Source organism: Pteropus alecto, unplaced genomic scaffold, assembly GCF_000325575.1.
Source record: "Pteropus alecto unplaced genomic scaffold, ASM32557v1 scaffold79, whole genome shotgun sequence".
Taxonomy (NCBI): Eukaryota; Metazoa; Chordata; class Mammalia; order Chiroptera; family Pteropodidae; genus Pteropus; species Pteropus alecto.
The window spans coordinates 18443585-18457933 of NW_006494612.1; the positions used below are offsets into that span (position 1 = coordinate 18443585).

Sequence of the window (14349 nt, forward strand, 5' to 3'; positions counted from 1 at the left end):
CCTTAATATGCCAAGTCAGAATTCATTTCCAATATGTCACAAAATTTTGACTGTACCTCTCAAGTCTCTTCCTACTCTGCCTCCTCCTTGGAATTCTCATCTCCACTGCTTCACAGCAAGCACTGATCAATTCTTGCTTAGACTCATGTAGCCGCCTTCTAATCTCTTTGAAATCTTTCAGTCCTTTTCTTAAACTATCACTAGAGAGTTATTTCTAAAGAACAAATCATTCAAACATTTTAATAAAAAATATTCAAACTAATTATTCATTAAAATTCACTCCCATGAACAAAATATTTTAATGTATTAGTTTTAAAACTTAATATGGACTCAGATGAATAAAATGATAGGTAGACAGATATGTTATATAACAAATATAGGACAAGGTAAATTATTGTAGAGACACAGGAAATGAGTTAATATAATGATAAGTAAAATGAGCAGAATATAAATAATACTGTATGTATCTTGTATTTATAACTTTGAGAAATAATTCTAAGCATAGAAAAAATAATACTGCATTGACATAAATAGCAATAGTTGTATGAACACCGTAGCATTGTAAGTGCTCATTATTAAAAACTTACTTGCAAAATTTGGTATAATGCTTTGTTATGTATAATTTAATAATAATTTGGGTGTATAAATTCTAATGAGGTATTTACAAAATCTAGGACTTCCAGCAAGAGACCTCTAGTTTAGGGATAGTTAGTGGACCCCTGGCACATTTTCTCCTCATAAGCAGAGCAGACCTTGTTGTCTGAGAAAGCAAACACATGCACAATACACACACATACCTATGATGCAGAACTCACCAGAGAACAGAATGGAGAAACATGAAAGGGAACCCTGGAGCACGATTCTGCTTATTAGTATTCTTCAGTAATGTAATTTTAAAGTTTAAAACTGACTGCAAAATTTTAAAAGATAACCCAAATTGTTTTAATTAAGCTGAAAAATCAAATATTAATTTAATTCAAAAAGCTAATCTTTTCCAAAAGTAACTGGTTCATTGTTGGAACTTAGCCTTAAAAAAATGAGTTTTTCCATCTGTGGAAAGACAGAAGTAAAGTAGAGGCAGAAGTTAAAGGATTATCTGAGCCAACTGGAAGAAGGATTAAGAGGAAAACTTATCTCTGTTGCTTTCAAAAACAAGCAGAGTTCTGTATTCTACTGATGTACTATATGTGAGGTGGAAATACAGGGAGGGGTAAACCCACTTAAGTAAAATTAAATAGAATAATGAGTCAGTTTCCAAATTGTAACTTGTTAGAAGGAGAACTACATGTGAAGCTGAGTTACTGTTAATTTTACTTTTTAAAATAAGATAGATGAGAAATATTGTCTTCTCTTCACCACTTTATGCCCAGCTGTACCATAAAGAATGCTAAGAATTCAAAATTAACTTACTAAATCATCAAGGAAAACAGAACCACTGGTCAGACCCATCAGAAAGTCTTTGTTAATAATCAGACATAAATAGATTGTTTTTGTTTAAAAGAAAGCTTCATGTTCTACAACATATTGTGTTCCATGATGGCGCATGAAGGGTTCATCTTCCTGGTAAGAGAACAGCTATATCGTTATCTTCATTTTGCAGTTCCTAAATTACTAGCGGGAACGACTATATGTTTGTCCAAAAAATCACAAATTCATCAGTATACCAATTCATTTTCAAGTAATGTTAGTTTTCAAAATGCCATCATACGAAGGTGATAAAATGAATAAAAATTTAAGATAATATTGTTTATTTATATTGGAGAAATTAAAGCTTTAAAACATACTTAAATTTCCTATATTGTTATACTTTCTCGGACAGCAAAAAAAGTTAAAATTAATGAAGTATGTAAACAAATAAAGATAACTCTCTTTATATTTGAAGACTAGATGTCCATTCCTTTATTCACCTGTAAGGTCTTATCTTAGAGAGAAAACTTCTGGCAGAGCAGTATATTATGAGTTCAAATAAATGCTACCCTAAATCATGATAAAGTGTTTTAGGTGCTCTTGACTTATTTTTAAAAAACCTTAAAACTTGGCACAGAAATTATTTCATTCTTCTTCTATAATTACTGTTAAAAGAGACACACATATACATATATACATGTATATAATAAAATCTTGCTTTAATAATAAAGTATAGATTCATGTGTAAGATCAGTACAAAAATGTTTGTATATTTTGAGGGGTGGTTATTACATGACAGAATAAAGTATCTGCTTAAAAATTCCTTTATGGTGAAGGATTACATAAAGGTGGGAAAGAAGAACTAAGCCAGAGAATAAAAGATGATTTATTTAAACTAAAACTTCACCGAACTGATTTGGCTGAGAAAATGAAAATGGACATCGCTCAATGATTTCTAGGCCATATCATATGTAGTGACAGCTAAATTTGCACAGATCTTGCTTAGGGTGACATGAAAGGCATGAATTTCAACGCTTGAAGTTTTTATGGGGTTCAGAAAGTTTAATATGATGCAAAACATTCACGATTAGAATTTAGTCATTATCTCTTCCCTTTGTGCTTTTTTTTCACTGCAATCTCTAGACAAGTTGGTGGAGAGAAAGAGAATAGAAGAGTCATCCCTACAGCATGTTAGCTATAATAAGACCATATACTGTAGAAAGACAGTGAAGATCAGAAAGTGATATTCTAAGATCATAATCCTATCTTCAGATTTCATTAAAAGTCAAGTTAAATGATGAAAATACGATACATCCTTCTAAACTTATTTTTCCCATTCAAAAAAAAATTGTACAGTGATCAACATTATCAAAAATGCTAATTTTAACGAGGATGGGTCTGGATAAGTGAGTTTCAAGAATAATCATGAATCTGTACTCCTGTCCAAGAAAATTTGACTGCATTTTTTTTTTTACTAGAGCCTGATATAAAACTTTATTTTTTTTTATTTAAAAGCAAAGAAAATAAACTATAATTCAAATAAGGAAAAAGAAAAACAGGGAGTGACAATTGAAAGCAGAAGTAGATTCTCTGAGTAAAAAGAAAGAAAATCAAAGACAAGTCTATGTACCAGTGTAACCACAATGGCGCCATCAAAGGAGATTAACTGAGGCTCGCTGTTGAGTCTCTTAATCCCATTGGTATTCAGTATTTGGATCTCAAACTTTTTAATTCTATCTAGGTCATTTTCTTCTTCAGACACTCTTGTGTTATCATTTAAGACATTATTAATTATCATTTTATTTTTACTTCTACTTTTTGATATCAAATAAAACACCTAGGAGCAGAGGGAAAATCTAGGACATTTAATGGGGACTGATTCTGTTATTCAAATCATTTCCACCTGTCACGTTTATTGTAGTATGCAAAATTCAATAAAAACAAATGAAGCCAATAAAAAGAGTATTTAATGATTATCATTAAAGACTCAGCAAGTGGTAAAGTACTATGAATGAATAAAAAATGTCATTTTTACTGGTTACCAAATGCTATCTAACAACAAAGTAAGTCAGAAGAGAATTTTGAGCTCAAAGCAACTCAAATCTACTCAGTTAATTACACAGCTACTAATGACATCCTCTATGAGGAAATATTATTATATGAACTGTATGGTTAACTGTAGAACCCATGCCTGAGGTAAAAAATAAAAAGGTGGCAGGAAAGATTATTTTTATATTTGTTCAATTTTCATGAGTCTTATCCTAGGAATTCTTAATATTATAAACCATTAGCAAGGTTAATAGAAGCTGATTATATTATACATATCTCCTCCCAGCTTCTCTTTTCCCATGGAAATTTAGAATATATATACTGTAAAGAAATTTAAAATAATATTTCTATAATCATGGGCCCCAGAGAATTCAAACAAACAAAATTACTTTGATGATTTAAATTAAAATATGAATTATATTTTCCATTTAATACCTCCATCTGTGCATATAGTTTCCCAACATGTTTGTGGAAAAGAAAGATAGAAAGGAAATCATCTTTATGGTGACAACTGACTGAACATTATTTTATGCATTATTTCACAGTTAAGAAATTAGGGATAAGGCTATGGCTTCATTCAACAGAAATGTTAATCCAGTTCTGTTAAGAAAATAAAGGTTAATATCATTTTCAAACATATTGCTTGGGAAAATCATTTTTGGGTCAGAAATTATACCTCTCATCTCTGGATTTCCAAATTACTTTGCATTTTTATTATAACACATTATGCTTTTATTGTTATTATGGTTCTGAAACTAGACTATCAGTTCTGGAAGAGTAGAAATCTTGTCTTATTATCTTCTGTCTTAAGTGCGGCAATGTAAACAACTTTGATCCTCAATAAAATTTATGAAATACATAAATATCTCATCGAATACACAATAGCTCTTAAATTTCTCTCCAAACTTTCATAATTTCTCAAAATAATGTGTTACATCATGGGTTTGCATACATATTAATAACATTGGAAAATGCACATATTTGAAAAAGTAAGTCAAACAATAAACTTAGATCACCTATAAAATGTCTTTAAAATTCTTTAATAAAAGGAACTTTTTTGATTATTAGGAATGACAATATTTTCTAAGAATTTATAAGTTTCTTGTTTCTGATCGAAAATGAGAGAGACATGCTGTAGAGAAGATAACAGCCAGCATCAGTTTTTGATTATTGTAAGCATGTTCTCATGGTCTCTCTGGCCGCAGTCTTTCCTTACCTGAAATGGGATGGGATGATCTTTCTAAATGCAAATCTAGTAATGTTAGTCTGCTCCTTAAAAACAACAGGATAGCAGCCTTTATCATGTAAGACCTGGTCACATTGCACCTGCAGCCTCAGCCCAGACTTAGACGATACTCTATTTATTTTCAGAATCCTCAAATCATCATCTATTTCTACTATTGGGTTAAACATATGGTTCTCTCTGTTTTTAATTCATTTTCTATTATTTTCTGCCTTAAAAAAACTCAGAGTTAACTTTTTAAGATCCAGCTTAAAAGCCATCTTTTCCTGGGCACAGCTTATCTAAAACATTCTCTTAAAGAACAGAGTCTTCATCTAAATTCCTAACACTTTCCATTTTACCCTTTCTTTATTGGTCTATCCCTGGTGACTATTAGGGCTTAAATGCAAGGCATTGCCTGTGTAACTTTGAAGACCTAGTACGTATCCCAGTGCTGTTAACAAAGAAAGAGGCCAATAATTTTTTTTTTTTCTCCTGAATAACAAATATCTTTCAAACTGAAATGTTCTCTACAGAATCTGAAGAACAAAATCAGGTTATTACTCACTGAAAATAAAAACCTAATAAAGGATTTTACTTTTAGATTTTTAAGAAAATTGAAGAACTTATCTTTTACTTTTCTTATAGTTTTTTATATTTAGGGTTTTTTTTACTTCAAAATAATAGCATTGCCTTTTAAAATTCTTGCTCAAAAACAAAAATGAAGGCACTCGAAGATCATAATAAGAAATTAACACATTTCAAAAAATTTTAAAACAAGTATTGATACAAGCCTTCAATTTAAAACAAATAGTATGTTATCCTTACACTGTTAATCCATCCAAAGTCTTAAAAGAGTCGCTTATTTTGTTTTAACCTCATGGCTGAGTTACAATGATACCTAGCCTTTGTGATTGATAACTATCTTGACCACCGTAAAAATCGATATATGGTTCCATTTTGCTGAAGAAGCTGTAGCCATAAGGCCAAAATTTACTTCCTCACCTTATGGTTTCTGATATAAGACTGAGTGTTGTTTTGCTTTGTTTTGTTTCCTTAATTTTAAATTTAGGAGAGGAAAATGCATTTTTAGTAAATGTTTACATTTAAAATTAGACACTCTCCTTTTCACTGCTTCATAGATCTACATGTTTCATTGAAAATTGCCAAGAGCATTGAACTTCAATATAAGAGTAGAAAGCAGTTTTCCCAACTGTGTAAATATATTACATTCTAGACAACTCGAACTCTTGACCTTCCCTATGAGAGATATGCTGCTAAAATGTCAGTTAATCATAAAGCAGTGCCACAATGGGTTATCCAGAAGCAGAAGACAGTATAAAAGAGCAATTTTGACATGTAATTGCCAAAGCATGCAATGCAGACAATTTCTGATGATGGCATATTTTATTTCCATTTAATAAGAGAAAGAGAAACTATTTTCTTAGCTTTGATACCAGATGGTATACCCAGGAGAAACAGACACAGAGGGAAGGGGGGAAAAAAGTACTTTTTTTTAATGAAGTTTGTGAAATACTTCCCATTTAAGACAACTTTACATTTTTATCTTTTTAAAAATTTATACAATGCCTAAAGAAGCATTATGTGAACAATAACATGGGTCAGGCTGTAAGCTAAGAATGAAATAATCATACCCCTCAGGCAAGCATAGGTGGCTAGAGCCACCAGAGGCTGTAATTGCCACCTCTCCTAACTCGAGAGACCCTGAAGCAGGTAATTGAACTCGCCAAACGATTTTAATGTACTTTAGAAAAAAAAAAAAAAAATAGCTTGGCAACTAGGTAGGACGTTTTCAGAAGAGTATAAAGTAAAACCGTTTTTTTTTTTAACACTTCTTTAACTTTAAAATATTTAACGCACAGCATATATTTGAGTGTTAAGCACATTAATAAATTGTGCTTTCAATAAAAGTGAAGTTGAGAACATTAAGCTATATTTTTTCAGGAAATAAGTTAGCTGTGCAGGTACTATTTTTAAAAACGCATATCCCTCCCAGCTTTTACCTGTTGTACTTTCATTTATGTATGCTATACTCTTCTGAAAAGGGAAAAAAAAAAAGTCACCTATAGTAGGAGAAAGAGGGAAAATAATTCAGGCTTTTCAAGTAAAAAGCAATTTTCAGAAAATTGGTTTGAGCACCAGCCTCCAAGTAGTCTGATGTTAGACAATACAGTGTTCTTTTTGTTTTGTTTTTCCTGAGTCTTAGATTCATGAGCTACACAATTGGGATAATAATATATCTAACTCACAGGGCTGATATGAAAATAAAATGTGATAGATTCACTTCATATGCTGATTATAAAGCAGTATTAAGCAATACTTAACTATGGAACTCTACATTTGCATGTTGAAATTTAAAATTTACTCATCGAAATACATGAATAAAACCATTTAATTAACTTGCTCTAAAATTATTTATTGACAGATTTCTGTCAAAAAAAAAAGTACTATTGCCAGAAATAAAATTTCGGTGGCTTAAGTATATTAAACTGAAATATGTAACATAGTAAATAATAACTAATTTACTCTTTGATTGGTACTTAATAACAAAAAATTATTCCTCTATGTTATACCAAAATAAAATAAGAATTTCCGAAAGACAGAAAATAATCATCATTCCTTTGTTATTTATAAATAATTAATGTGAAATCGATATCAGACACATGCACAGCTAAGTTTCTGTATTTATTTTTAAGGCTTCCTGGTGGTCTAACGTGTAGAATATACTAAAATAGCTATTTCAAGATAATAAACATTTATTCAATCGGATAATCTTAATAGTATAACACTAGAATTACAGTGTAGCATTCTCCCAGTCTTGATTAAAATGTAATAATTTGCAAAACAGTGTTCAGAGCTTACACAATTTAATAGAATTAGATGGAAATTTCTCCAAAGGTTTCACAGGAATCAAATCCCAAGATTATGAAGAATTTTTGGCTTTTGAAATTTTACTAAAATCAGCTAAAATCATAGTTAGCCTAAGTTGTGTTGTATTTTGTTGTTACAGGACAACAGGCTGAGGCCAGTGATGATGCTGGTAAAGTCTGAAGGATTTTAAATTTGGAGAAAGGAAAATGGATCTTGAAGAAGGGAGGAGATGGACATCACAATTTTAATCAAGACTGACTTTGTATTTAGATATTCAATGTTTATCAGTTGTAATCAACTTCTGCTTTTCAGAGATTATTTAAAAATCAATAAATATGTACTTCCATAAGCTTTACTTCCTTTTGTAATAGTAGAGCAGACATTCCATTAGGAATTAATAGACATTCCTAAAAAAAACCAGTAATCCCAATTTCTTTCAAATCTATAATGTACTTGAAAATCTAGTCTATAAGCACCTTTTTTTAAACCTAAAAACCTGCATCAAATACAACTTATGAGGACATCAATAAATTAATAAACGGAGGTGACAAAGACTCACATGTAAAAAATAGCTGTAAAAACAAATAAACTTTCTAAAGTTGTAAGCAAAACTGTGAGTGAGGCTGATACCATTTTATGCTACACAGCCCACAAATTAAATGTTTCTCAAATAATGAATCAGAAAAAAAGACCTATATACTTCCAAAAGTGTCTGTGAGTGTAAGTTATTTTTACTCTAACCTTCCCACAGATAAAATTATTCTTTAAATAAAATACCTAAAAACACTTTCTAGTCATATTTTTACTGTATTTCAATATGCATTATATGGATTGTGAATATAACTATTCAATAGAAATAAATTAATCATTAATATGTTGTTTTTATCCACTTAATACAGCACAACTACCTTTAAAACAAAGCCCCATTTACTTGCAATCTCCATCGGACCTCACACCAAGAACTGATATTAAATAATTCCTAGGTTAAACAAAGATTACATTATATTAATACATTGTGCGATACTCTCAATTTTTAATGGTCTATTTTGATGAAAATAAAAAAGTAAGAAGGCAGACGAGATACTGAAAAGAAAGAAGTTTGGGCACAGGAAGTCATGAGGAAGACCACTGGAATAGTAAATTACCATTCATTATTTTAATTTGTAGGTACTTAAAAAAATTAAATGCAGATTTTTATTAGAAAAACATGTAGGCAATACCCTCAATAAAATGGACCTACCATTCACTGCTTTCTATCAGGATGAGATATTCATTTTGGAAGACAGAGTGAGCAACTTCTTAGCTTCCACACTGTCTCCTCTTTAAATTACTTCTCTGACTGGTTGAGGCTGTGGAGTGAACTTGTCTCTCCCTTAGAAAATACATTTATTACAATGACAGCAATTTGTCAACATTACCTCAAATGAAAAGACTTAGCAGTACAGATAATTTGAAAAGCAATTGTGTGATTTAGGCTGAGCCATGGAGATTTACCCAATATCTTCTAGGTTAAGCTGATTTTCAACCCCAGGATCAATGTATGATACCAGTCAGCAGATTTGGACTTGCTATTATCTAAATCTCAGACTAATGATTGAGAGTAACGGTTGAGCAGTTAAACTTTTTATTGGTGAAAATCTTTCAATATTAACATATAAGATATATAAATATATAATTAATATGTAAACATTAATATTTAAAATTGAGCCAGGTTAAAAAATATTTAATGATGGCAATAATTACATTGGTTTTGCTTTAAATTTAGATTCGTATTCTTTGTAGGTAGCCACAAAATATTATAAATGCTAAACAGATGTTTAAGAAACAAAAGACTTTTACAGGCATTTACATTTTCATAGATCCTCACGGTCTTAATTTTCAATTTTCAGAACCTAAGTCATTAAATGTTCAAGATGTATAGATTTATGTACTAACTCTGCAGGTGTTATAATGCTTGCTGGATTAAAAATGTCTTTTTTTTAACTAAACTATTTTCGATAACAATGTACTAAAAGAGGGTACTCTAATAACTTAAATGATCAAAATTTCAGTGGCTTTTAATAAATAGCTAACAATTTCTTCCATTAGAACAATATGGTAGAATAAGAAACTAAGATATATGTTTATACATTACTTTTTATTTCACTTTTTATTCTTTTTTGGTGGTTTATCCATATGCTATTAGTTTCACCACTATGATTCAGGCAAGGAGAGGGCAATAACAAGGTTTAAAAACATAAGGAATGCCTCTCTGTGTTCTACAGCTGGCTGTCAAGCTGCTCACTTAATCCTCAACGACAGGACTTTCTAAATAGAAAGCTGTCTCACCGAGGCTAGGTTCAGAGTAACAGCTCTTATCTACATTATCAGATATGGCCTCAGAACTGACTATAACAGAATTATCGAGGAAGACAATTTCCATATCACAGAAAGGTACTCAGCATTTGCTTGAACTGCAAAGGTTTGCTCTCTCAATAATACATTCACCAGCATCTATCAGAGATAGATGGACTGAATAAAAGCAAGTTGAGCAAAATTACAGTGTAAGAAAAGATTATGGATACAAAAATAATACTGAATAATAATAAACACTCATACTGCTCCTAAATCAGTCAAATTATGACATAACCAAGGCTACAATTTACCAGAGGCACTAGAATTCTCAAAATAGTGTGAGTACATCATATAACAAATAATTAGAACTTTCAGTAGTTTCTCTCATATATGCGCACATGCACGTGCACGCGTGCTCACGCACACACAAACACACACACACACACACAGACATATAATATGTTTTGTGCTAGATTTTGTCACTAGGCAGAGTGGCCTGCTGCTACTCACTCTTACCTGCACATTTGGTTCTGGTGATTAGTGGAGGTCCTGGGAGCCCCGTTCCACCTTCGCCAGGTCTTGTAAGTAGAACACGGATTTCATATTCTGTATCTGGATCCAAATGCCACAATTTATAAGTTGGAGCACAGACATATAATATGTTTTGTGCTAGATTTTGTCACTAGGCAGAGTGGCCTGCTGCTACTCACTCTTACCTGCACATTTGGTTCTGGTGATTAGTGGAGGTCCTGGGAGCCCCGTTCCACCTTCGCCAGGTCTTGTAAGTAGAACACGGATTTCATATTCTGTATCTGGATCCAAATGCCACAATTTATAAGTTGGAGCATTGACTGCATGGGTTTCTGTCCAGGAACCTGATGTCATTCGGTACTCCACCTCTTTCAGGATAATGGGACCATCACCAATGATGGAGTTGGCATTTAGCTGGATCAGCAAATATGTAGGCCCAACGCCAAGCAGCTGGGGAGGAGCAATGGGTCTTGGTGGCTCTAGGAGAGATGAACGTGCAACCTAATTAATCCACACAATACATATGGATAAATTAATGTCTCTCAAAGCTTAAAGGCTTACTAAATAATTTAGTTAGTAATACATAATAAATACTTAAAAGAAAGTCAGGACATGAGTGGTCTAGCAACTGTAAAATTAAAGAGCAAATGCTTTCACAGATGGAATATGACCTTTTATCAAGTTTTCTCTTATTAAAAACATGCCTCTCCAGGAAATAAATTTGTAAAGGCACAGTAAACATGTGAAATAAAAAGAAAATATTTAGAGATGGATAGCTCTGATTAGCTACTAACAGAGCACCATTGATATTTGACCTTCTTGTGGTGCTAAGACCTTTAATGAATACTTCTATCATTATTTCATTCATGAAATATGGCTATGTGGTATTTTGTTCTTGCTTTGTTTTTTACCTCTGCAGAGATCCTGCTGATGGAAAATAGGGGAAGGCACAGCAAAGCAGAACTCAGAAGGTGATGCTAGGTGCTGACTTGTTTCTACATACCCACCTCACAGTATAGAAATTAAAATTTACACTGAGGCAAAATCACAAATCACTATGTATGACTGGCCTTTGGGAGTAGCACATGATAAAGCAATGCATTAAATATTAAACTCAAATAAATATCAAAGGTTCACAACAATTTAAGTTTTGATAACTTAGCTATCTTGCTTGAAAGAAACTTTAGGAAAAATTATTTTCATGTGTAAACTTACAGAAATGGTGATTATTATTTTTTTTTCCTTAACAACAATGTAGCTGAAATCTGATACTGGACTTATAAAAGCCTTCACAGCTCTAGTTCTGTCCACACAGTCTGTCCACTGGAAGTGTTATGTCATGATGTTCTACTATTTTGTGATCAAGTAGGGACTTCTCTGAATGTCTGGAAGAATACATATTAAGAGAGCCAAAAGACTTTAAAGTGTTATTAACCTAAATAAAGTGGTAACTGCCCCAAAATTATTGTAAAGTGTTTTTCTTTTAAAGAGCAAAATCAAATCATATAAAGGAAAACTATTAAATACAACTACACAACCCACCCCATATCTCTAGCAGGGGTGGACTGGAGAAAATGCAGATAGAGGAAAGTTAAGGATAGCCAATATAGCTCAAAATGAATTTTCTATTTCAATGGCAATGCATGCTTGGAGAAAGGTACAATGCAAAAAAGCCTATAGACAGGTTTTACCTTCTGATACAGGTTGAAATGAAAGAAGGGTTTTCAGCTATAGCCTAGGATTTGGCTTTAATCCCTGATTTTATAAAAATATAGTTTCCACCTTGTGTACCTCTGAGATATTTAAACAGGCTAAAGTCTTTTTTCAACAATTTTCCTCCATGTGACAAATATTTACTGAGCAACTACTAATTGTGAGGTGGTTCGACACTTTGGTTATTCACATAAGATGGCAAGGGAAACATACTAGCAATAAACAAATTCACTGTTTTATTATTTTTTCAAATTCATTATATATACCATATACATAAAATTGAGAGTTATGGGGAAAACAAACATACTGTGACAAATAATAACAGTTGGAGGTAACTAGTGAGTTACCCTTTGTAAATCTAAAATCACTGGACAAATATTGTTCCTGTCATTAGTCATGGCTCAGTGTGGTACTGCTTTCAAACTGCTTAACAGTAGTACCATATGAACTTGTCTCTCACTATGCTCATGTTTAAAGTGAAAACAAAATTAGGATCGAATAATATATGTGCTATATAAACTGATTATGTTTAGAATTATTTCTATTGGTTTGGAAAAGTAGCTAACACTTGATTTATAAACTTTATAAAATCTTTTATCTTATAGTTAAAAAATCGTTTCAACAATAAACTAAAAATTGTGTAAAGGGTGAACTATTTCCAATTTCACAACTGACTTCAATTGAGAAGTTACTCACAAAAGAAGTTCAAGTAAAACCAAAAATACTTTAGAATTTTCAATTATCAGCTAAAGAAAGATAGAGCTAGACATTTCGATGAAGAAATTTTACCAGTTTGGCATCTTTTATATTTTTAGTATGTAAAAGTTTTGATAGAGAGCAAGAGAAAGCTGATATATTTTCTAATCCTTAAACTAAAATGAAACTGAATAAAGAAATGAACATAATAAAGGCAAATCTATGCAGACTAAATGTTGCACATATTTTAAAAAGTCTATAATTTGCAAATAAACTAAGTCACCTCACATTTGCAATGTTTGTTTTCATGCCACATCGCTCATATACTGACTTGTTTAAATAGGAAATAAAACTTAACTCAGCTTTCTGCTGTTCTAAACTCATAGCTTTCTGCTGTTCTACCGCAGAGCAGTTATGGCTCATTCACATCACAGCTGAACAACAACCTGAAAATATCTGATATTTAGCATGATAAAATGATTTATCCAATAAATTATAAGTAGCAAGCCTTGGTTAATCTATAAACTTATGGATATTCTGAAACTTGACCTAATGAGTAAATACTGAATGTTAAATCTCACCCATCAAAACTCTACACACCACTGCTACAGAAAATAGGAGAAAACAAAAGAGAACAGCAGATGAGAGACAGAGAAAGGAAAGAGAAAAAGCTACCAAAAAAAAAAAAAGTTACAAACAAATGAAAAAGTAAAGCATAATATTTCTTCTATCATTTCTATCTTTAAGAGAATGACACAGAAAAGAACATGAAATTTAAAGTCAGATCTAGTTTTAAAAAATGCATACACTAATAGCTAGATAAACTTGAATATATTATTTAACTTCTTGGTATTATAATTTCTTCATTGATAAACTAGGAATTATTTTAAGAATTTTAGAAGACTCCATCCACATTTCTAAATATGTCAATAAACCCTCTATTTGATGCTATTTTGCTTTGTTTTGTTTTACCTGAGAGCATATAAATTTTAAAACCAAAAATTAACATTCGTCATTAGTGTTTTGTATATATGAAGAAATCAGTTTGATGTCAAGTTCTTGGCCTGAAGTAACACAATAATTCAGTCTGAATTATAGGTCAAGTAAACAAAAGGGACGGTCCAGAAATCGAAGCAGCACCTCCTATTTGGAACTGTGACGAGGTTTAGAGAGGCTTAGAAGCACATACATTGATTAACAGCATGATTATAAGAAGTGAAACTTAGCATTAATGAAACTAATATATCACTACATACTAAATTTTTTACATTGGAGGTAAAAAGCAGCCTTATATTAGCATATGTATTTTGTTTTTTTGGCCCTTGAGAGCAAGGAGGCTTATTTATAAAAATTTCTATTCATTTCAATAAATTATGCATGAATTTTAATCACTTAGCAAATGAACAAGTAATTGTTCTGCAGCAGTATTAATATTCTTCCTAACTTAATACAGTATAAAACCCAGAGGTGTGGTGAAAATAAATCCCAAATGTACACTAGATAAC

The 14349-nt window shown here is 31.6% G+C and overlaps 1 protein-coding gene across 9 annotated transcripts in view; it reads right to left on the reverse strand.

The window, feature by feature from the left end:
• The window catches only part of PTPRK (protein tyrosine phosphatase, receptor type K), a 483452-nt gene that overhangs the window by 165330 nt on the left and 303773 nt on the right, over positions 1–14349 (reverse strand). For 6 of the 9 annotated variants that reach the window (XM_025042408.1, XM_015600078.2, XM_025042409.1 and 3 more), the window contains exons 7-8: positions 10717–10914; positions 10421–10516 (exon numbers count right to left, since the gene is read on the reverse strand). In XM_025042408.1, coding sequence (XP_024898176.1) covers positions 10421–10516; positions 10717–10914 — 294 coding nt within the window. Of the gene's footprint in view, positions 1–10420; positions 10517–10620; positions 10915–14349 lie in introns of all 9 variants that reach the window. The other 3 variants (XM_015600081.2, XM_025042412.1, XM_015600080.2) reach the window with 1 other exon arrangement.